General features: G+C 39.0%; 1 protein-coding gene across 3 annotated transcripts in view; it reads left to right on the top strand.

Moving 5' to 3' along the window:
* The window catches only part of myom3 (myomesin 3), a 69,902-nt gene that overhangs the window by 32,152 nt on the left and 13,073 nt on the right, over positions 1 to 24,677 (top strand). For all 3 annotated transcript variants that reach the window (XM_003450553.5, XM_025911714.1, XM_025911715.1), the window contains 12 exons: positions 494 to 635; positions 2,421 to 2,620; positions 4,730 to 4,783; positions 7,360 to 7,487; positions 11,233 to 11,416; positions 13,771 to 13,945; positions 14,577 to 14,698; positions 16,661 to 16,848; positions 20,366 to 20,492; positions 22,495 to 22,676; positions 22,899 to 23,013; positions 24,473 to 24,629. In XM_003450553.5, the coding sequence (XP_003450601.2) occupies positions 494 to 635; positions 2,421 to 2,620; positions 4,730 to 4,783; positions 7,360 to 7,487; positions 11,233 to 11,416; positions 13,771 to 13,945; positions 14,577 to 14,698; positions 16,661 to 16,848; positions 20,366 to 20,492; positions 22,495 to 22,676; positions 22,899 to 23,013; positions 24,473 to 24,629 (1,774 nt within the window). The remainder of the gene's footprint in view (positions 1 to 493; positions 636 to 2,420; positions 2,621 to 4,729; positions 4,784 to 7,359; positions 7,488 to 11,232; positions 11,417 to 13,770; positions 13,946 to 14,576; positions 14,699 to 16,660; positions 16,849 to 20,365; positions 20,493 to 22,494; positions 22,677 to 22,898; positions 23,014 to 24,472; positions 24,630 to 24,677) is intronic.

Here is a 24,677-nt window from a genome sequence, read left to right as displayed (position 1 = left end):
AGAGGTCAAATTTTCTGAAAATCTTGCAAACATGAAAACTTAAGAAACAAAAGATGTAACCCAGGATTGGTGGCCATTTTTTTTACTTTTAGGCTTATATGTTTGAACTAGATTGCTATAGATCCTATAATTAAACTTTCCAGTTCCTTTTTTTCTTGTTTTTACACATCTCCTCCTCCTTTGGCTCACTATCTTTCTCCTACTTTGTTTGTTGGAAAAACAAACCCTGTGTTTCCACAGTAAATGATTTAGTTGAGTGCTAAACTGGAAATCCAATAAATATATTCCAAATAATGTGAAAAAAGCAGAACATCACAAACTTCTCTGTCAGCTGGGACAAATTGCTCCTGTTTGACTTGTTTACTGGTTCATTCAGTTTTCATTAGAACTACACAAATTCAGTTCAGTTATATATAATTAGTACATAGCTGGGGGCTGAGTATTTCTATGCTGTTTTTCTTCTCGCTAACTGACTCTCTGCTGGCATCCATAGATGCGTCAGCTGCAGTGGTGGGTGGTCCCGCGTCTCCTCTCGCAGTGCAGGTGTCTGACGTGAACAAGGACTACGTTTTCCTGACTTGGCAGCCGCCCAGCGCTGATGGAGCTTCACCTGTGCAGGGATATTATGTGGAACGGTGAGAATCGTGATGTACCGCTTACTTCAAATATTCCAGTGGGTTCAAATAAATCAGGTAAAACAAAGTGAAAGCTAACACTGAAAGTTTATTTCAGACCTTTGAAAACTAGCTGACCGTGTTGGCAAATCAACAGTCCACTGAGCAGGTGTTTGTCCTGTTGACATCGAAATGTGCTTCTTTGTGTATTTTAGGATTTCTAGATTTTCACTTTTAAAAAGTTAATGATTTAACAGCTTTGGTGCAATCACGTCCATCTGCACTTTCTTTCCAAATGTAAATATGTGTCCACACACTGTTAAATTTCAACAAACCTGAGCATCTCCCAGATGTTATAGGGCTAGAGGTGAGGTACACCCCACCTCTGTATTCTGACAAATTTTTCCTATTATTTTCTATATTACACAGCACTGTGCAGAAGACAGAGTGCCACGGTCCTAGTGGCACTCTGTTACCGTTTTGTGTTATTATTAGTTTTTGATTACATCATGCTTTATCACTGTTAGTGTTTTGGTTTCTGTTTTGTATTTCTAGCGCTCTAAGTTCTCTAGTATTTCTTGATTTCTAGTTCTTGGGTTTTGTTCCTGTGCCCTTCATGTTCAGTGTAGGTTTAGTTCTGTCTTCATGTTTATTTTCTTGTTCCCCAGTCAGTCGTGTCTCATGTCACTCCTGTCCCTGTGCTCCGTCATCCCTCTGTTCATTATCAAGTCCGTGTCCTTGTGCCTGTCCTGTGGTTCCTGTTTTATTTTGATAGTCTCTGTCCTGTGTTCAGTGTTTGGAGTTTTGCTTCTGTCATGTCATTTCAATATTCATTAAAATGACAGCTGATTATATCATTTCAACAGGCACTTAATCAGCTGATTACTGTGAGACAATTAGTCCGACTACACTACCTTTTCAGACTGTGTGCATGTTTGAATTCAGTAAAACAACGAAAGAAAAGTATTGATGAAAAGATTTCAGGTTTTCATTGCCAGAAATATCCAGCACAGAGATTGGATCTCCTACAGTGAGCTCACATTGATTTGGCATTCATTAAAATGCTTATTTTAGATTGGACTCACAGTGATTTCCTGTACTGCAAGTCAACATGTGACCAACAGCAAGCCTACACTGCTAACCCTTCTGTGTGCTTCTGCTGCTGAGGAATTTGAATTGGACATATTAATTTGGCAGAGCCCTAATGAGACGGATGGTATACATGGTAATTATCAACCCTCAACTGTGTGTTAACAGCAGACTCAAAGGCTCTCTGAGGAGAACAGCTGCTGGAGCTATCACCAAAATCAATCAGTCAGGATCACCTGAACACGTGTGCTCATATATTTGCATTTCTGCATTTCATGTTCATTTGTGAATTTTCTTCTTTAGTCACAACACACAGCTCTAAACGCTACTGGTTACTGAACAACGAAACAAAGTGCAAGATACTTCCCAGTTCCCTAGCAACCCCCGCGTCTGGTTAGAAAAGTGGCAACAGTTTGTCATTGATGTTGTACAATTTGAGCCTGGACTTGTACTTAAAAAACATTTTTGTTCTGTTTTTGGAGCCCTGTTATTTTCGCGATGCTCTCTGGTCACAATTATACTCTTTTGTGGCGTACGTACTGGCTGTTATGTGGGATAAAGTGTTTCAGAATTGGTGTTATAATATTGTACCCCGCAGACTGCACCTAGTGTTGTTCAAACACAATGGGTTAGTTCTTTGTTTTTCTTTTACAATTTTTTTCTTTATTACTGTATTTTCAGGACTGACTTCTCCCTCGCACCATGTCTCCTTTTCAGATGTGACCTCGGCCAGGGTGAGTGGGTGCGCTGCAATGTGGATATTCAAAAGATGTGCCATTACCCGGTGTTCGGGCTGAAGGAAGGAACTCTGTACCAGTTCAGAGTACGTAGTGTGAACCAGGCCGGTGCAGGGCGCCCCTCCAAAGCCACGAAGCCCGTCCTCACTGCAGACCCCCTGGAACACACCAGGACTATGGGTAACACATTAAACATCAACACTGACATATAAAAAGCTGTAAAATGTAAATCCACTGTTAACGTTGCTGATTTTTCCTGCATCGTCTAATTTATTTGTGGAGTGAAATTTAAACCTGACCAGCAGAATACCTCACGAGTTTTGTCTTTTTGGCATCTGATATCATGAATAATGCCAAAGTATGCACAACAAATATGCATGAGTGCTTTAGTGAAGGAACTTTCCCCAATCAATTAGCAAGTGAGAAAAACACTTTGCTGAAATTCCTTAAATTACTGAATCAGGCTTTGCGATGCAGTTGTATTTATTCCTTTATCATAATTAATTAATTGTTTGAGTTCATAAAAGAAGATGAATAAATAAAGAAATGTTCCCGGTCTCTAAGATGTCATTTTCTCTCTTGGGCAGCCTTGATGATGTAAGATGACAGGCACCAAAACTGTCCTATCAGTTAGCTGTCAGGTTCATATACTTCATGTGGTTTGTAAAAATGGGGGAACTTCCATGACACATCAAAGTGTTTTTCTTTGGTAGAACTTTTGGATGTCTGACAAAAGATGCATAAAGATGCTTTTCTGGCTCTAGAGAAAGTTGGTCTACTTTGAAAACCAAAAATTTAAGATTATAGTCAGAAGGAAGAAGAATTTCTTCTTATACCTTCAGATTTTCATCTGGACTTTACTGACTTAAATCTCTGACTAAACTGTTGGCTTTCAAGCTGCATTGTGGGTAATGAGAGGAAAACACGACGTGTGCCAGAGTGAAAAGGTGTCACTGTATCATTATTTCCTTCATTCAGACTAATGTTAGGTCACCTTTATTTATATAGTACATTTCAAACAAGAGCGGTTGACCCAAAGCGCCACATGAACAGACTCCATGCTCCTTAGAAAAGGTCATGGAAGTTTCAGCAGTTTTCTACATATTTCCATTTTTGGTCTTTTGAGAGCCAAAGTCAAAGAAAGTTTAAATTCCTCCAGCAGACTTTTTCATCAAGCACTGTGGTTTGAAAATACAGTTGCTCCATAAGTGCTATTGGAGGACAAATGCCTACCAAATCAGCACCATGGGTGGGTTTACCACTGTTATCAAGGGGTACTTTACATAGCTAGCACCCTGCCCCAAGGACAACAACTTAAAATACCTTTGGATTCAGGTGGATATGGTCGTGTCCAGTGAGTGATTAGAGAAAAAATATGTTCCCTCTCCCTTGTAGTTAGTTAGAGTGGACCTAATGGCAGAATAAAGATGGAAATGGAGCTTAATCATTGGGCAATTCTGTCTGAAATCGGGCACAAAATCTTATGCAGCTGTTGGGTTGTTGCTGACTGTGATCGCAGCATATGATTTACATTATTTTCAAACACATCAAGTCATTGAGCGACCCCTGCACCTTTTCATGGAAGCATCTGCGTGCATTATGTATCCCCACTTATTTATTCAGGCTTTTCCTTTAATTTGTCACTCATCTACATCTACAAATGACTACAGAGAGCATCAACAATGTGTTATCAGCTCATTCCTACTGTTTATTCACCTCATCTGCCTCAGTTGCCATGTTACACCTGCAAGGAAATCAGCACTAGCAGAGAGAACAGATGTAGGTGTGCAGATTTAGATCTCACTTTGTAGAGCCGCGGGCTTTTGCAGTTGTTTCTGTGACAGCTTCTTAATTACATTGTGGGGTAGAACACATTATTTCCTAAAAGATTACGTATTTTAAAGCTTTTCTGTTTGGTCAACGGCGTAATGTTGGAATGATGGGAGCAATTAATAAGATGCGATGTGGATCGTGGAGTGTGTGCTTGCCTGTGTGTAACTGGGAGGACAGATGGGACTCTGGTCAGATGCTGTGGATCATTAAACACAGATGAAGGACAGACAGAAGGCTGACTTGCCTCCGGCCTGCTCTTCATCCTCCCATGTCGGTCTAGCTCACTTCTTTGTGTCTCTCTGAGTCCGACTTTCTTATCAGTGGCTGCTCCTCTAACATTAATACAATAATACTGTTATCGTAAGCTCATATATAACTTCATTACCCTGGTACCACTTTCCTTTCTATCCTCTCTATCTTCAACCTGTATCTGTCTGTGTTGTTCTCCTTTCTCAGTGGTTACAGTGGACAGAGGAAGGACCATTACTATCACAAAAGATGAACTGGAAGGTGAGAAGCTTTATGTTTATTTCAGTGCATAATTTTGTCAGAAAAACAAGCCACTTGAACATTTTCCCCCTTGATTTAAAACAGCATCCATGTTTTACCGGCACGCATGGTGCCTCCTTTATGCCTCCAGGATCCCTCGGGGTTTGTGGCTTAATGCATCTTCATATTATATTTAACAATGAGCTGCAGTAATTGTATGACTGTAGCAATGAGCATTTGCTCCATTTACAGAACTGAAAAGAATGAACAGTCCCTGGCGGTGTCCTGGTAAATGCACATAATGGCTCGAGCTAGTGTGAATGCCTGTGAAGAGGGCTGATAACCTTGGCAATGTAACCCACGGACAGATAAAAAGGAAAGCGGGAGGAGGAATTTGTGTTTTTGGAGCCATCTAAAACATGTAGCACAGGGAGTCCATTTATACTCTCTTTATTCTGTTCTCCAGGGGAGGTTTAGAGTAGAAGTGTATACATGTATAACAAAGAAGTGCATGTGTGCAGCTTTTACAGAAGTCAAATGACATAGCACTGCAACATCCTGAACTTTTAAGATCATTCTCCATCCAGACTGACTCTGTTGCAATACACATAACTTCAGACGCTCACTTGTCCAGATTGTATGTTGTGTGTAGAATAAAGGATCAGAATATTTGAAAGGTTATATGCTGTAGAGCTGTGGGAAGGTTGGAGAGAAACTAAGCCGAATGAATGTGATGTATGTAGTTTGCTAATGCTGTCTCACTGACCTTTGTTCCTCTAAAATTAAACTTGGATCCCTTTTTTATTATTTATGATCTATAAAAAATTGTGACGTTTGGAGGTTTGACCTTTGTTTGACTTTTGAAGGTGGAGTGCATGGCATGAAAAGTTTGAGAGACGCTGAATTATGGTCTTTAAGTTCAATGAAAGAGGAACTTTTCTTCCTTATTGTGGCTCTCTAAAAAGGGGAGGCTAGCCTCGGCGACAGTGGGAAGAAAAAACTCCCTTTTAACAGGAAGAAATCTTCGCCACAGTTCGCAGACATGTATTGTTGTTCCTTTCCTTTTGTGTACAGTATACACACCGTATGGGAGAAAACTTCAGTCTGCCATGCTGAATCATTATGTGTAAATAATAAAATGCTAAACACCTTTATGTTTGACATCTAAAGATGTGCTGCAGTCATCTTCTTTTGGACTGAGGTGAGGTGACTGACTTCACCAATCAGGTGCATTCCACTTACTGTCCCTAAACGCTCATTTTAGCTGCACATTAAACATAATTTTCCTACTGTTTAGTCATAAGAAAAAGTGCATAAAAATGACTATATTGTTTGGCTTCAAACAGAGTCTGATTGAGCACTTTAAGAGCCACAAAAATCAAATCATTTTTCCCTTAAATTTGCATATTCAACAGTCAAACAATACAGCATTCAAAAACAGTTAAATGTTCAAAAGAAATGTAAATGCAAAAACAGTAAAGCTGCAAAGCACATAAACCATTTAGAGACCAAAAAATATTCACTGTGCTTAACATCCCTCTTATGGACAATATTTGATCATTTGATTACCAAGCATTGTTGGCTTGTTGTGCAAGCCTGTGCTTTAAAACTCAGTCCTGGAGGCATTGTTATGCTCATTATGAAGCACATGTGTGGGGTTATTAGTGATGGCTTGGCTTTTACTGTGTACTTGCTTTTTTTTTATAGAGCTCTATCAGGGATCTTTGGGTTCTTGTAATAAATTTAAAACTGGTGTTAATTGTTCATTGTAGCCTGTTCTTGTCTTTCTGGAGCAACAAATGAAAGAAATGCTAGCATGCATTAAATAGAGGAGGTGAAATATGTTATAATTACTCTCTCGTCTACCCCGCTGAGAAAACCCGTACAACCGCCAATGAGCCTGCTTAATAATATCTGTGTTCTAAGTAAACTTTCATTTCTCTTCACATATACCACACAAATATTTGTATGTCTTCATAGTTTCACAGCATTCATTATAAATAGCTGTCCCCTCCTTGAAAATGGGTTTAAGGAGCTTATCATTGCTTTTGTCTGTCATCAGCAGATTTTACTACATGGCTTTATGGTTTTTTCCGTAACTGCTGCAGCACTACATAACTTTTTTTTTTAAGAGCTCAGAGTGTCCTGCTGCTTAGATACTCCTCTATATACTAACAAAGGCTTGCTGGCTCTACCATCCCTCTCTCTTCACTACTCTTTCAGCTGTGGAGCTCTTCTCTGATCCACACTGCAGCTCTACAAACTCTACAGGGAACACAAACGTGCAGACACAGATGGGACACTTCTGGCTAAACCTGAACACTTCTATTGTCCTTGAATCATTTGGAGTGTCACTGAATGTGTGCTGACTTAAGCTATTTGACTACATGTTATCTGCTATACTTAGGTATTAGAAAAGGAGGTGAAACTGGGGTAGCCAGGTGCTGAGCACACATTCAGCAGCAAAGCATTTTAACAGAAAGAGAATCAAACGCAGCTTCTCAGCCAACACTTTTTGGGATTTTCATTCTCATTGACCTTGTTCTAACTTTTATATTCGTCATCCTCCGCCTCCTACTCCTGTCTTTGCTCTCTAGGTCGAATCAAAGCTCCTTTTCCTCCCACAAATGTCCACGCCTGCGAGGTGAGCGACACCTACGTGGTGCTGAGCTGGACCGAGCCTGAACCCAGAGGCAGGGAGCCGCTCACCTTCTACGTGGAGCGGGTCAGTCACGGCACATAAATATTCATATTACAACAACTCCGAAGACTCTGATTGGCTGCAGGCCTCCCCGAGGGTCTAGGTTAAACTTCTTTCATCTTATGAGCTCATAAGTGAAGTTTTAGCACATCTACTAAAAATCATTTTTAGATCAATCATTTCTGAATTTAAACTTGGAGAAAAATCTCCAATCTTTGTAGCAGCCAGTAGAAAATCTCCTCACAGCGACTTGAAACTGGTCACTACCACATATCAGAGGTTTATTATCAAGCTGATTTGTTTTGATCCGCTATTTGAAAAAGTGGCCTGCTCTGTGAGTCACGGTTAATCTGCAATCACGTGATATGTTGTCTGAAGAACTGCAAACTGAAATCGCAATGATAACTGTTCATGCCAGAAGAGAAAAAAAACTGAAAGATTAGGATATCATGATTAGATTTTAGATTTCTAAGATGGCTGGATAATTGAGATAAACTTATACAGTTTAATTTACAAATCTGAGAAATGAGACTAACTGATTACCTTCTGTAAAGTTTTACAAATTGGCTTTTATTTCATTTTAAAAAGACCTGCCTCTAAATTAAAAATATATGCATATGTGGGAAATGGACAGCAGTAAAATGTTAAACATTCATTTGAGCCAAAGCTCTTTAACTCCATAATTATAAATTAAAAAAATGTAATGGGCCTGTGTAAGTTGAAAACCCAGCAGAATTTTCACCAGAGTCTGCAGCTTCTGCACTTTACGAAGCATGTTTCAGCTAATTGCTTGCGTTTTACTGCAGCTTTAGTGTTTTGGTTCAGTTTCGAGTCACATAGCATCATTGTTGCCTGCAGCGTGCATACAGCTGTTTTTAGCAACGATAGACATGATGTACTTTACCTACTCTGTACCAAACAGAATACAATGATTGCATCTAGCTTGCAACCACAGCATACAGCAACTTAAAACCTCAGCAGACGACAGAGAGCAATCCAGACCTGACAGAGCAGTGATTTTTATACTTTCAGGTTTCCAACAAAAGTTTAATGTTGCTCTGTAGATGCTGGATTATTAGTTCCATCTTAAGGAAGCGATGATCCAGAAAACACCCACACTTTTAAGACTTTTGAACAAACACACACCTACTACGGTAAAAGACATTAAATCTACATTTAAATTACAATTAGATATAAACTCACCTGGCTACTCTGTTAAGTAAATCTTTTCAACTTCATATATCTAAGCTGATCACACAGCAGCATCTAAATGCATTTAGATGCTCCCAATCACAGAATTGGGAAGAAAGGGAATTTAAGTGACTTTAAACGTGGAATAGTTGTTGGCGCAAGATGGGCTGGTCTAATTATTATAGAAGCTGCAAATCTTCTGGGATTTTCCCACAAAACCAGCTCAGTTGTTTAAAGAGAATGGTCTGAAAAAAAAAATGTCTAGTAAGCGGCAATTCTCTGTGTGAAAATATCCTGTTGATGCCAGAGCTCAGAAGACATTGGCCAGACTGCTTGAAGCTCGCAGCAAGGCAACAGAAACTCAAATAACCAGAAGAGCTTCTCTGAACAATCAATATGTCAGAACTTGAAGCACATTGGCTACATCAGCAAAGACCACATGGTGTGGTGCTTCTTAACAGCACATGTTGCTGACCATGTCTATCACTCTGTGACCACAGTGTACACATTTTCACAATGCTCATGCCATCTAAACTGGTTTAATATTACAGTGAGTTCAATGGCTGTGCTTTGAATTGTGGTAGATCATGGATGTGTTGCTGATAAACTGCAGCATCTGCGTGATGCTATCACGTCAATATGGATCAAAATCTGTCACAGTATGCAGCAGCACACCGTATGAATTTACGAAGAGGACCCAAAATGCAGACACCAAGGAACGTGGAACAAACCTTGACTGTTAACAGAAAGTGAGCCGTTTATAAAGGCTGGTAAAACATTACAAAACAAAAGGCAGAGATGAAGCTAAACAATAACCTAAACTTGGGAAACTAAAGATAAACATAAAAAAACCAAAACCTGACTTGGATACAAAGATACCTGGACGGTGGAACATGGAAACATGGCACAAAAGACAACAGACAATGAATGAACAGAAACACACAGACTAAATACACACAAGGGTGATTAGGGGAAGTGGAAACACATGGGAAAACAGCTGACACTAATCTGACATAACGAGACAAAGGAAGCACACTGACATAGGACACAGACCTTCAAAATAAAACAGGAAACATGAGACGCAGACATAGCAATACGAACTAGACACATAAGACACACAGCATGAAACACATAAAGGGTGAGAGAAACTTAAATACAGGGGTAGGAAAACACAAAGGGAATCTAATAAACAAATGAACTTAGTTAACCTAAAGAACTTAAACATAACGTCAACATCCAAATAAACTAAAACTTAAAACGCTGGTCCAACAGACCCAGGAACGTGACAAAATCTCTGAGGAATCTTTCCAGTACCTTGTTGAATTCGAGTCACAAAGACCTAAGGCACTTCTGAAGGCGAAATGGGCTCCAATCCAAGTTTCTGATAATTGTATATAATGCTCTCTCTCAGATACGAATATTTACAAGTATCCAACAAACCACAATTGTAATTAGTAATACCTTCACATCCAGTGAACACAAGAATCAGTGTTCTTGCATCATTACGTCCCCCTTGTTTTGTTTGGGAAGTCCGGAGCTGGAACGTGAGTCAAATTAACAGCAGGCTGCTGACAACAGCACTAATTAAACAGACAGAAGGAGAAGAAATACACACCCACATATACTGCGGTGCTGTCAGTTTAACTGAAACTTTACCATCTTATTAAAAGCAAGCAGACCTTGATGTTGCTCTTACATGCCACATATTCTGGCATCAGGAGTTTCTTTTTTTTGCTTGCATGCAGAGATTTTTCTAGTGATTGGTTGTTGGCGGAATGTGTTATTTAAAAGGCTTTGTGTGGTTTAAAATTAGTCATGCACCTAATCCAGCAACCTTTTAAAAGAAAATCTTTTTTCAGAGGCGTTATCGGTGATGTCAAAAAAGTTTTCTCCAACATACTGGAGTGTGTGGACAGCCCCTGGCCTTTACAATAATAGAAGGCCTACAGGCTCTCTAATATCAGCCCAGGCACTGAACAGCTTCTAGCTCCAATAATCAAAAAAACTGCTACAGGAAATAGATCTTTATTGAAGCTTTATAAGTTACTGAGGTAATAAAACTGTCAAATCTGTCAAAGGCATCTGAAATTACTAAAAGTCTACAGCTTCACTTCCTCTTATATAATGAAGAGAACATTCAAATATCATATTCGCCCTTGAGCAAGCACTTTATAATCACCGATCTCTGGGAACATACCCTGTTCTAAACAGAGACTTGAGGAAAGAAATGATGGCAATACAGAGCAGGACAACAGCTAAGTTAATGTAGCCTATAAAGTAGACACTGCATGATGATGGCTAATTGACAAAGATGAAATGAAAAAAATTCAAGATGACAAATTGGCGGTCTACAATTTGCATACCTACCCATCTGTCTTCTTTTTTACTTTATCCTGGCATATCGTTCCTTTTTTCATATTTCTGCCTTTCTAAATCAAAGTATCACTGTCTGTCACTCCAAACTGTGCAGATTGAATCCACCTGCATATTTTAAGGATCCTGAATTATGAAGATGTCCTTGAGATAGACAGCACTTTGGAAATTAACTCTGTGCTTTCTAATTCCCCACCTGTTTCAGTCCCTGACAGGAAAAAACAGCTGGGAGATGGTGAGTCTGGACATGGTGGTAAACTCTCCCAGGTTCCCAGTATTTGACCTGGTGAAGGGCAAGCAGTACTACTTCAGAGTGCGTTCAGTCAACAAGTATGGTGTCAGTGATCCCTCTGAGCCGAGCACACCAATCTCCTTCGGAAAGTCACAAGGTGAGATTAAATATGTTATTTACCGGTAGCCATTTACTCTGCCTCTTGTAAAGGTCACTTAGATTTTAAAGAGTGCCGTCATTGTTCAGCATTTCCACACTGAACTGTATTTCTACTCTACATGTTCACTCATACAGTAATATTACAAGAGAAATGATGTGGCTATATTTATCTCGGTTTTCAGTGGTTTAATAGATTATCTGCATTTCTTATTGAGAACAGATCACTGTACAATATCGAGGGCTCGATATGAATAATTTATCAACCATATAATTATCATTTTAAATAAATGACAGTATGAGACGTATCTTATGGGTCTAGTAACAATACCATAATACTCAAATCCTTGTCTGTGTTGGTAGTTTCTTTGGCCACCGACTTCTCAAGTTGGCACATAGGTACATCTCGGGCCCCTGCTGGCTCATATCGGTATCTGATGTTATTGCGTGGTCAAGTTGCCTAGCAACCACTTAGCATCAGGATAAAATGACTGTTCTGTGTCTAGCACTTAGACTCATTATAAAAGCATTGGATCTTTTTTTATTTCACCACAATAACATTTAATTTATATCTACAAAACTACAAAAGATTTTGCATAATGTGTAATATAACGTCATTATGTTGCCTAGAAAACATCTGTGGGGGGGGTAGCAATGGGCTAAATTCACATGTTTTTACAGTTTATGGACCAATAAAATCTGAAACATACATGCCTACCAATGATCTAAAATGACCTATTTTTAGCATATAAGCAATACTTACCCTCCTTATTTTTACTTTTCTCAATGTGATTAAATGTATCAATTCACCAAAACAGCAAAAACAAGCCAAACAACAATACTGGAACATGGCCATGCACTACTTCTTTTTTAAACAGAAAAAAAAAAAAACTAAAATTAGTGCTAAGGTTTTTATTTTCATTCCTTTTCTATTAAAAAAAATCCTTCAGTGCTTGATTCATAGAATTCGTGAAAGTTTCTTGCAAAAAAAAGTTACGTTTTCAGTAAGTGGCTCTGAACAACTTTGCATGTACCCTTGTGCTCTAATAAATGTGTTGAGTGCATTTTCTTCCTCTTAAAATATTTAGTCCAGTGGAATGTTCCCAAAATTTGGAGGTACCCCCAGTGGACGTGGAACAAAGCAAAGCGGTGTTTTTGATAACCTCTAAGGTTTCCCACATGTGAAATGGATTATTGTATAAAAAACATTTCACTGCAAAGTGGCAGATGTTTTGGAACAACCCATAAATAAAAAAGTACAAAACATATCCAAGTGAAATAGGAGATGCTCCACGTGAACTTATGTGATTCAATAATGCACGCTCCCAAAATTGACTGTGAGAGAGAAAAGGGGTCCTCTACATGTCTGAAAAACAGAATGTGAATATCTTGATGCACAACAATAGGTATAATTTTATATTGTACCTATATATGAATATATGATGAGTCTATTCATTTACTTTTTGGCAGTCTTGCCCCAGAAACACCAACCAGGGTTTGCTGGGCAGATATCACTCTGTTAAATCCAAGAATATGTGATATGTAACTGTAGCAGTAAAAAGTAATGATATTGTAAGTCCATGTAAAATAATATTTCTCTGCCTTATATACCAGTAGTGTGTTTTCTTTCCTTCTAAGGGTAGATTTTCTACAGTTATTGCTATGCACCCTATAGAATCCAATGTTTTATGTGCAGAAAACTGCCAGTAGCTACTGGGAGAAACAAACATCATCTTCCTTTTTTGGTTGCACAATGCATTTTCATTTTCCCAGAAGATTTCATACCCAGTGGCAGAAAGCTGCATGGTGAAAGCAAGGTTTACAACCAGTCTAAAAACTAGGGGTGCCAGTATTATATTATGCAACCAGTAGTTAAATTATAATAAGTCCTTCCATCTCCTTCCTCTTATCCAGTTCAGGGTTGTGTGGTAGCTTATCCCAGCTGACATGGGGCAAGAGGCAGGGTACGCTCTCGACAGGTTGGCACTCTATCGGAGAGATAAGGAGAGACAACCATTCATGATCACGCCTTTGGCCAGTGTTAGAATCACCCAGGGAGAGCCCACACAGGCATTTCTAGGACCTGTAGATCAAATGTAGGTGTGTGTGAGTGCATGTGTGTATGCACAAGACAGGGAAGCAATGATAGAGTCCTTGAATTATAATGCTACTCTAGATTATTTCAGTATGGAAAACAACAAAGTTACAATCGGCAAGCTCTACTGTGGGCCAACTCCTGAGGAGATTGTTGATAGAAAAATAGGTCTATTCTATCTTGTAGTCAGTTTTCGTTTTACCATTTTAAGTTTCATGTTTTGGCTGATTTTTTTTTTTTTTTTTTTTGTTTATTACCAGCTGTGCCAGCTCCACCTCACTCCGTCATGGCAATTAGAGACACAGACACCTCTGTGCTGCTGCAGTGGCAAGAGCCCAAAGACAAAAACGGCATCCTGGGATATTATCTGTACTACAGTGAAGCTGGCAAACACAACTGGAAGACAATTAACAACAAGCCCTTTGCTAAAACCAGGTATGTGGGAAAAATGTTAGTATGAATACAATTAAGTTATAGTGACAGCTAAAATGATCTACTTTCATAGGCCATTTCCAGATAATTGTAAGTGATATGCATGATAAATAAAGGTTATTATAGTTAACTAAAACTAATCTTAAAACTAACACTAGATATAAAAAGAAACTGAATTAAAATAAAAAAGAAACTTTTTAAGTGTAAACAGATAAGTTTCTTTACTTTAGCAGAAAAACTGAAAGTAATATCAATATTACTTTCAGATTTCTTTAGTTTTAGTATTGGTAAAATTTGTTATGAAAGCTTGTCTGGTGAGCCTTTGATGGGAATGTTTATTGAGGCTTTAGACACCTAAGAGACTGCTTTGAAAAAGTTCTTTCTTTTCATATTATATCTATAGTAATTGTCCTAAATCCTGCCTCTGGCCCACCTGACATTAATACTTAAAAAGACTAAAACTACATTGAAATTAGACTACAACTAAATATGTTCAAACTGCAAAAGCTAAACTGAAATCAGCAAATCAACTGTGGAAATAAACTGAATTAAAAACAAACAAAAGAAATAGAAATGAAAATCATAGAAAATGCAGAACTACAATATGTGTGATTTGAACATAATCTCTCCTCAGGTTTACAGTCCATGGCCTCAAGACTCGGAAGGACTACGTGTTTAGAGTAAAGTGTGTGAGCCGAGCAGGAAACAGCAGCTATTCAGACGAGTCTCAGCCCATCATGGTCAAATCAGCCATTTGTAAGCATGCCTGCCAGACAAAAACATAAAATACTAAATACTTTGTGAATATTTTGTAATTCTGTTATTCAGCATCTAACTCAGAGCACTTACACTATATTATAATATTTAAATGGCAGTGAGTACTGAGTATGTTCAGGGTTTTTTGGTATACAGTTGTGGTATGCATATGCTAATCATAGGCATGAATGTCATAATAATCCGGAGATTTTAATGATTTGTTTTAACTGTTATTAAAAGATAGCTGTCAACAGCCCTCTGACATTATTCAACCTGGATATTTGACCACTCTTCTTGGCAGAGTTGGTGGAGTTTAAATAGGTTGGCTTCTTGGCTTTTAAGTGGAGTTCACAAATTTTAATAGGGTTGAGGCCAGGGCTTTGGGAAGGCCATTAGAGAAGTGTAAAGTTAGCCCTAGGGCAGCTACACATTTCAGTTGATCTTAAAGGTGTTAATTTTAGAGTAGGGGTTTCTGTCTTAGTCAGCATCCTCTCAGTCCACGGCGATGTAAACCTCCAGCAGTGCCAGCTTCAGTGGCTTGAGACTCGGTGGTTCCTGGATTGTCTTGAACATCCTCATCAGTTTCCTGTCATCTGAAGGTGACCATTTGAGTCTTCTTCCAAGCAAAGTGATGATTCATCCAAATGACTTGTACTTGCGTACAGTTGTTTTTACTGATAATCTTAGAATCTGTTACAGTTGTTTACAAATGGCTCCTTCACAACTTGTTTAAATCTGTAATTCTGCTTATATCTTCACTGAAATCCTTAGATTTTCCCATGAATCTGATTGGTCAATCAAATAAGTGTCGTCTAATAAATCGTTTTCAATGCTAGAAAAGAGAAACTGCCAGCTGAAGTCAATCAAGATCACTAATGAGAAGTTAATCGGCCTTGGTTTTGTCATGTGAAAAGACACTGTAGAACCTTCAGCACCACTTATTAAAAGATTTAAGTGAGTGTATGTATATTTTTCAGCCTCTATGTATAATTTTGACCATGTGTGGATTATAGAAAACCCAAAACAAATTCAAACTTTTGCCCTCAGTTATTAAAGAAGTACGCTGTGAAAACACTCCACTCTGGATTTCTTTGACCTGGTCAATCATTAAAACCCCAAATTATCATGACATTCATGCCCATAATGTGTGTTTGTAAACTTCTCATCACAGTTTAATAATTTTCTTTTGCTTTTTCTCAGCTTTCACTCAGTCTTGGTAGAATGGGTTTTTGTTTTTCACACTGGTAGTTTTCATTTGCAGCCTCACGAGTCCCCATTAATGCATATGCATTGTAAAGCAGGACAATGAAAGGCTTCCAACATTCACCCTACATTTGTTATTTGGTGTCCTCCACATAGTTGCAGCATTTTAGGTAACGCAAAATCATTTTCAGAAAATATTTAACAAAGAAGGCAGAGAAATAAAAGCTTGCATTAATATAGCACAACACTGTTCACTGTTCCTGTTATCATATCTAACGGAAATTGTGATCCTGTCACCTAACAGTCTATATGTTTTGTCAAGTAAGCTCTACCAAATGACTAATCCGGTAGAGAGTGACTATACATGAAAAGCCACTGACCCTTCTTGCAGTCTCAGATAATATGCTTTCTGCAGCCTGCAGTATAGTAGAGTTATGACTCATTTCACTTGGCACTCACTGTCAGAATAATCTCACATCTATTCTGCTACTCTACCATTACCTGTGGGATAATAGCTTGAATCCAATTCTTTGTGAGGAATACATTTTTGTCAAATAGAATATGAGGTGAATATTTCTTTCGTTATCATTGGAGAAAGTCTAATGCAGGCCTAGAGTTGTGAGTTTGAAAATTTGGACAGAAGCTGTTGTCGGCCAGAGAGTTATTGGCATTTTTTGGTCTATTTAGCAAGAAGGAGTGCCTGCTGAGACTTTCTCATCTATATGATTTTTTTTCCCCCAATTCCTTCTGCTTGTCCAGATGTTCCTTCTGCTCCCTCTGCCATCGTCCTTCTGCTATGCACTGGATCAGAGATGGTTTTGGGCTGGAGGGCTCCGTTCTCTGACGGGGGAAGCCCTGTACGTGGCTACTATCTGGACCAGAAGGAAAAGGGCATGGAAATATGGAGAGAGGTCAACGTCAAACCTGTCAAAGAGCGCCAGTTCAAGGTGGGTAATGCTGAAAGTTTTGGACCATTTCTCTGAAATTTAAGTGCTGACTTAGGTGATGGTCTGGTTACAGTTACAGACACAGGCACAGGCACAGTTTTTGGATTTCAGTGAAATGTGTTGGCTGCTGTCAACCAGACTGGCACAAAAAGCAGAGCAGACTTTGCAATGCAGTTTTTAAAGAGACCAATTTGGGGTTAGTATCTTGCTCAAGGATAGTTGGCATATAGGCTGGAGCAGCCAAGGATCAAACTGGCAACCTTCCAATGCATAGACGACCTGCGCTACCTGTTGAGCTACAGCTACCCTGACAAAGTAGCAATGTCAATACTTTTTGTAAATGAGAGGAAACATGATTACGTGCCAGACAGATATGTTGGATTGTAGAGTGTTATTGCATTTGCCTATCATCGTGGCAGCTGAGCTGAATCAGTCTGTTAGGTAAGGGGTGCAGCTGCTGCCTGTCCAGCAAGTGCTGTGGAGGGTGGTCAGGACTATCCATGATGGAGAGCAGTTTGTTCAGCGACCTCGTCAACACCACAGCCTCAAAAGTGTCCAGTTTACAGCCAGTCACAGAGTCGGCCTTCCTGATCAGTTTAGTCAGTATGTCGTTGTCACCGGCTTTGATGCTTCTTCTCCAGCAGACCACAGTTAAGCAGCCTGCACTTTCCACAGCTCACTGACCTCCAATATTTTCTTGCACACATTGAAAGATCTCAGCTTCCTTGGGAAATAGAGCTCATCCCCTTTTTATAGTCAACCTCTGTGTACAGTTGTCATTTTTTTATTAGAAAAATGTCAAACTGTTTGGATGGATTGGTTTTAAAAATGTCAAGACATCGGCGTCCTCTTTAGCATGAGGCACCATTTAGCACCAAGATCAGGTCAAAACTGATTCCACACTTTTCTGTGCTAATTAGCAGCTAAGACAGTGAGCCTAGAGCTTTAAGGTAGAATGCCAACATGGTAAAATTTATACCTGCAAAACAACAGCAGGCCGGCATTGTTTTCATTATTATTATTATTTATTCATACAGTCATCAAAGATTTTACAGTTAGTATGGGCAGCATAAACAATACAAAAGTGCTAGCATTATGTAGTGTTTCCTTATGTCAGCAGAAAACATGTTTGCATGCATTTCCCCTTACTGACAGCAGCAGAAAAACAAAGAACATGCGGTTATACTTTTGATGAAAATAATAAAAAAAGAATAAGTGCACAGAGAGATTTCTAGTCACTTGCTAGTCCTTGCATTAAGGACTTTTATAATAATGACAATAATAAAAGTTATTTCTGGATTTTGCAGTTGCCTCTAAATAATGGTAATAATGGCCAAAGCTCCCTCATCCGCACTGGCTGTGTCACTAGGCAACAAGCAGTGTCCATGGAGACCCAGAGGAAAGTTAAATCTTTAACCTGTCTCAGAGAGATTACAGGTGCTCTGTAATTAGACATTGTGCAAATGTGTTATGTGTGAGTGGCTGTTTTTAGCTCCTGGGAAAAACAAAGACAAAGCCAATTAGAACGAAAATGACTGCGCCACCATAAATCAAGATTAGCCCCACGTGTTGCAAAGTGCACACTTTTTAGGATTGGAGACCCCTTTTGCTGAAGAAGAAACCCTGTGATGAGACCACGCAGCGCCCCCTTTTGGGCTAAACAAGCCCTTTCAACATTACATCTTCAAGAAGCACAGAATCCTTTTCCCGGTGTGAGCTTTCATTTGAATCAAGTTGCTGGCTTCCTGGATGCAAATTAGAGTCATTAGAACATCGATTGTGCTGCAATTTTGAGCTCAGGGCTGCTTTTCTGTCTGGAGCTGTGCTCATGATTTTGGTTTGGAAGCTTCTTTGCTTTAGCTGTCACAAAGGAACATCAGGAGCCCATTTTAGAAGACAAAAACAGACTTTAACCTCCTGTTTTTCTCTCACTTAACTAAAACGAGTACACAGATTGCTCACTTAAGTAGAAGTATCAATAAAATACTGTACAACTACTGTAACAAGTGAAAGTTCTTCATATAAAATCCTACTTACAGTACAGAAGTATTATCATATGCATATACTTACCAGTTAATAAAAGAGCAAAAGCACTTGTTTTCCAGAGCAAATGCTACTTTGAGTGACACACTAACACTGCTTTGTTAAGTCTGATGCATGAATGCATATTAATTAATCTTTTGCTGTAGCTTGCTTGTTATAAAGTATAAATCAACTTATATTAACAGGCTTCTCTGTGAGCCTCAAACTGATATTTAAATGTAACCATCAAAACTGTCTAGACTGCTTTTTAAGATAAAATGATAAAAATCTGAAACACTTTTTTATGATTCCTTTTTTTAATGAAATATCCTTCCTAACCTGCAAAATAACAACAACAAAAAACTTCAGATGAATACAGTGGAATAGAAAATATGATATTTCACTCCTAAAATGTAGAGAAGCTGCAAAAGAAAAAAAATATGGATACATTCAAGTCTAGGTGAAGTACAGGTCATGTTTTCAGCCTTTCATCAGCCAACCTTGCAGATGCTTCGCTGATAAAACTCTCTATAAAAAAGGTGACCCAATGGAGGATGGAAAATAGTTCTTTAATAATCACATGCATCCTGTTTGCCATCTAGTGGATGAAAGTTGCAGTCATTTCTTGTGATGGGCTTTATCTCAGTCTAATACCATGATTGTTCCTCCACCTAAGTGTGGTTAGAGGGAGATCGTTAGTTAATAAAGAGACTTGCAGACTGTTGCAGGCTGGATTGTCCAGAGAGCATTCTGGGCACGAGCACAGGGCGCATGCACGTCGTGCCCAGGGGTCTGTAGCTTGATGATCCGAGCATGGTAGCAGATGTCGGGTGGCGTATTTTAGATACAGTGAAGAAAGCTCTCTGTGGTTGTGTCAATTAGTTGCTGGTGGAGAGCTGAAAGTAGAAGCAGAGGTTCACAAGTGTTCACAGCGCCGATAAGGGCCTTAAAGTCTAAGTGGCTGTGAATAGAAAGATCAATGAGCCGATCAATAAGGCTGATTCCCCCGTCTTTCCAAAGCAGAAGTGTCTGGGGACAGGCTGCAGAAAAATGCTGTGGCAGCATCTCCAGAGAAAATATGTCGTAAAATGCCTTCCTGAGTCAAGAGGGCTTAACTGTTCAAGGAGGGAGCGTTTTGGCCCTGCTTGATGGGACATCATATCCATGTTTTCAAGTACTTGGTTTTGATTTATATGAATAAAAGCTTTAATCACTGTTTGTGCCAGATAAATAACACTACACTGATGTTCTTAGAAACAGTATTAAAAGTAATATAAAAGTGTTAAGAGTAATATGCCATGTATTTACCAGTTTCATGACCAGGGAACAGCTTTGCTTTAACAATGGGAAGATCTGAGTAATATTACAACTCAGTATTACAATAAGGTGCCATAAACAAATAGCAATATTTTATATCTGGGTTGTTTTTTTTTTAATTACTATATTACCCCAAGACACAGGTGTATTGTAAAGTGTATTGTAAATGTTTCTGTAGGTTTGCAACCTGACAAGTGGACATTTCTACCAATTCCGTGTGTTTGCTGCCAACGTGGTCGGCATCGGGAAACCGTCTGAACCCAGTGAAGCTTTCCTATGTGAGAAGTGGACGATGCCAGAGCCAGGTGAAGTTAAATTTCCGTTATGCATGCTTTACTTTTAAAGTACTAAAATGTTTAAATCATCAATTCTGCACTTTGTTTTGCTTATCGCTGGTTTATTTATGTGAGCAACCCTTTCATGCATGAATTAGCCCATTGAACAATACACCCCTACCTTAATTAAAGACCCTAAACACTTCTTCCATCACAACACATATAGTTAGTGGCCCTTTTTAATATAATACCATTTATACTGGGATACAGTGCAAAGGTTGACCATAAATTATTTTTGAAGTGGAAATTAACTGTAGAGACCCATCTCATGTTTTTCAGCAGTCTGTAAACATGTTAATTTTATCTCTGAAGTCAGGCATCTCAACATGGGAGTCAATGGGGACTGAGTCATTTTAGAATCCATTAGTGGAACTGTAGCTATTAGAAGCTGGAAAACTGTTTTTTGGACCTGTCTTTGTTATGAATAAAAATATATTCTTTATTTATTTTAAACAGGGTCTAGCTTACTGAAATAAATAACTCTGTTAATATGAAGATGTTAACAAAAGCTTTTGATCAGAGCTCAAATCCATGTTCACTTTCCACAATGTAATTTGCATGTTGCACTGTAACTGTAAGAACTTAAATATTAAAAGTTTTCTGTTACATTTATACACAAAACTGTTTTATCCCCTGAGCTACGTGCCTCCATCAGTGCCCTCCTGGCATTCAGTTTCCTCTGTTTGTTGACCTTGGCTTCTGTGACGGGAGATGAGACAGATACAAGACCATCCATCAACTTGAGGGCCCATTTATATAAATCAGTGGAAGTGTGTGTGGTCACCTCACATACATACATATTTTGGTTCCAGAAAAAAATGTGCTTATTTGCATATTGTGCCATTAAAGCGCAGAATAATAGCAGAGGTTAGTGGTCAAGTGAAAACACAGTATCTACAAAAACAGCCTGCAGTTAGATGCAGTTAGTGGAATTCATTATGAGTTTATCATCTGTGGCTTGTGCTCAAATATTGCTGTGGATGGTTGTTGGTATCCCAAAGCAAGACACTGAAAACACTACGGAAAAAGTAGGAAAAAGTCACTGAAGCAATAAATGACTAATGATGGAAATAATGTAGTATCTATATTTTTGTTAAATGAAACCAGTTAAAGTTTTAACTTTATATTTTGACCCACTGTTAATGCAGTAACAATAAATAATAATTTTGTTGTTTTCTTACTTTTGATTGACGTTAGACTGATGTGTCACCCACAGGCCTATTTAAAGCTGATGGTAGACTCTACCATCAGCTTTGCATGATTCAAAATAACACTTATCTTGTATTTGATGCTGCCTCTCAGTTTATCCTCCATCTGAAACAGGCCAACTCAGCTTCCTTTCAGTCTTGTGATTGGCTGCCCCTTCCAAATAAAACGCCTGGACATTTAATAGCTGTGGTGCATGCAGGCCTGAAATTATTATTCTCACTGCAATAAAACAATTCTAAGAGTAGAAAATGGTTTTAGAGCAATCTAAAGCCTGTTGGCTACACTTAAGGCAGGGGAGATGCATTTTCAGCCCTGAGCAGTGTCTCCGGGCATTCCCTTTAGGTTACCTAGAGTCCAGAGTCGAGGCTCAGTAGACATCCCAGCCACTCTGACCCTGCTCATATCAGCTTTGCGTGCCATTAATATTGAAAATGGAAAAAGGCTCTCTCAAATCTGCCACTTTTAAGGCGCAACTCGTTAATCTTGGCAAATGGGCTTTCCTCTGTGCCATTAATGATTTAAAAGTGACCCAAAATCATTAAGCAAATTAGCTACCACATTCTGGGATGAAGTCAGTCGGGGTAGATTAAGGAAAGTCATTGTACTCATTTTGACTTTATTGTTATTTATAGTTTGCTCTGTAATGACTTTCCACTGTGACAAAGACATGCTGTTTTTGTGTCTGTGCACTTTTACCGAACTTTTCTGGCCTCACATTGTTGCCCTGCGTTCAAAGTCCATGATCTGTTCTGCTCTCTCTCAGGCTGCCCCTACGACCTGGAGATCAGGGAGGTGAGAAACGGCTCCCTGGTGCTCTTATGGGCTGCTCCACTGTATGAAGGACGAAGCCCCGTCACTGGCTATTTGCTCGAAATCAGCCAGGGTGACCAATCAGAGAACTGGACTGCTCTGAGTGAAAAAACTATTTCTGACACACGTTACAAGGTGAGCGAAGTATTAGCATGTTCAAAATTTAATCAGGTGACAGGGCAAGCGATGACGGTGTGGTTTAGACTATGACTGGATTGTTATCAGTGTAAAAATTATCTCTGACCTCCATACCAGAATTTCATTACTTTGTGAGTCTGGGGGTAAAAATGTTTAAATGATTGTGATGAATTATGACAGTGACTGTTAAATATTTGATGTGTTTCTAATGGCATCCAGGTGTCAGGACTTCAGGTGGGTGAGACCTACCGTTTCCGTGTGTCGGCTATCAATGAGGCTGGAGTGGGTCGTGCCTCTCTGCCCTCTGAACCGGTGATAGCTCAGACACAACCAGGTTAGCTATCCGGCTTCTAAACATACAATACAAATTAAAATCTCATATATATATATATATATATAAATAAAGATCTCAAATTTGTCTGTCAGATATGAAGGAGAAGTCAGGAGATGGTTAACCCAGCTTAGCATAAACACAGGAAACAGGAACAGCTTTAGCTCTATACAACAAAGCAAACAAGGCGGTTTCCTAAAAAAATAAATAAATAATACATTTTAAATCCAGCAAAACATGCAGTACTTTAACTACTATGCAGTACTTTGCAAAAGTCTTGAGCCAAAACTCATTCTTTATATTTTTCTTATGTGGAGTCAGAGTTTCTATGTTTTAATTTTTTTAAGTGGTCTTGAGCAGTAGCTCTCCAGGCTCTGTGGAAGGACAGTATATGACAATTATGTCCTTAAAACATTAGAAAAGTCCAGCAAAGACCTGACACAAGCCCCAAGAAATGGATCCGCCCTTTCATTTGATCCTTAAACCGTTTCAGAAATTACTCAGTGAAAGTGTGGCTGTCAAGAACTCATTTTTAAAGACAGAAAATGGAGAGAAAAGACTGAGACATGCCAAGAGCTTGTCAAATTTGATGTGATTATGATTCACATCACGCCAGATTTTGATCCACTAAAATGATAGATTTTGATGGATTTTAGTGGTAAGCTACTTTCAGCTGCTCTCTTATGCTCATGGGGTTGCCACAGCAAGTAGCTAAACATATTTGGTTTGACAGATTTTTATGCCAGATGTCCCTCCTGATGGAACCCCCAAGGGATGTATGTCTGTCCCAAATTCCAACTGTGATTTTTCATTTGTTAGGCTAATGTGTAAATCACTACACTATGGAGCCACCATGGAGTGTCTGATTGGCAATAGCTTAATTTTTTTTTCAGTATGACAGTGATCCCGAACACAGTGCCAATGCTGTGAAAGCATACCTGGACAGGAAAACACACAGTGGAACACTATCAGTCATGGATCGGCCCTCCCACAGCCCCAACCCTGACATTATTGAAGCAGTGTGGGATCCTCAAAAGGCAGCCAATACCATAAGAAGAGCTTTGAATGTCACTGTAGAAGTATTCCTAAAGTCCACGTAAAGAAAGCACACTAAAGCTTGCTTAAAAGAGAATAAACACTGATTTTCAGGCACCTTGAAATTGTACAAACTTTTCCCTTATCCAGCGTATTTCCATTTATATTCACATGTTTCAATACATTCATGCCCTTATTTCTCATTTTCCTTGCAAAATATAAAGAAATGAGGAATGGACCAAGACTTTTGGATAGTGTTGTACACCCAAGCAGTGAAAAATATGCACTATCCAGCATATGCACTATGTTCAATTTGGTGGCACTAAATGGACTATTACTTATATAGTGCTATACTTCTACAACAACAGAAGCACTGTAGAATAAAGTGAAATACACAACCCCTTCTAAGCAGGCTTCTCTTTCTCAGGCACCAAAAACATCGAGATTGGTGTGGATGATGATGGCTTCATATTTTTGGGATACGAAGCTGCTGAGATGAATGATGAGAGCAAATTCCTCTGGAGCAAAAATTACACAGACCCAATCGGTGCTGAGAGAGCTAGAGCAGAAACCAAGACGAATAGGTAGGTTTTTCATGTGCAATGTGGAGCAATCATCATTTCCTCTCTGAA

The sequence above is a fragment of the Oreochromis niloticus genome, linkage group LG11 (assembly GCF_001858045.2).
Source record: "Oreochromis niloticus isolate F11D_XX linkage group LG11, O_niloticus_UMD_NMBU, whole genome shotgun sequence".
NCBI lineage: Eukaryota > Metazoa > Chordata > Actinopteri > Cichliformes > Cichlidae > Oreochromis > Oreochromis niloticus.
The sequence above is the reverse complement of the archived record's forward strand: the minus strand, read 5'-3'. Positions and strand labels throughout refer to the sequence as shown.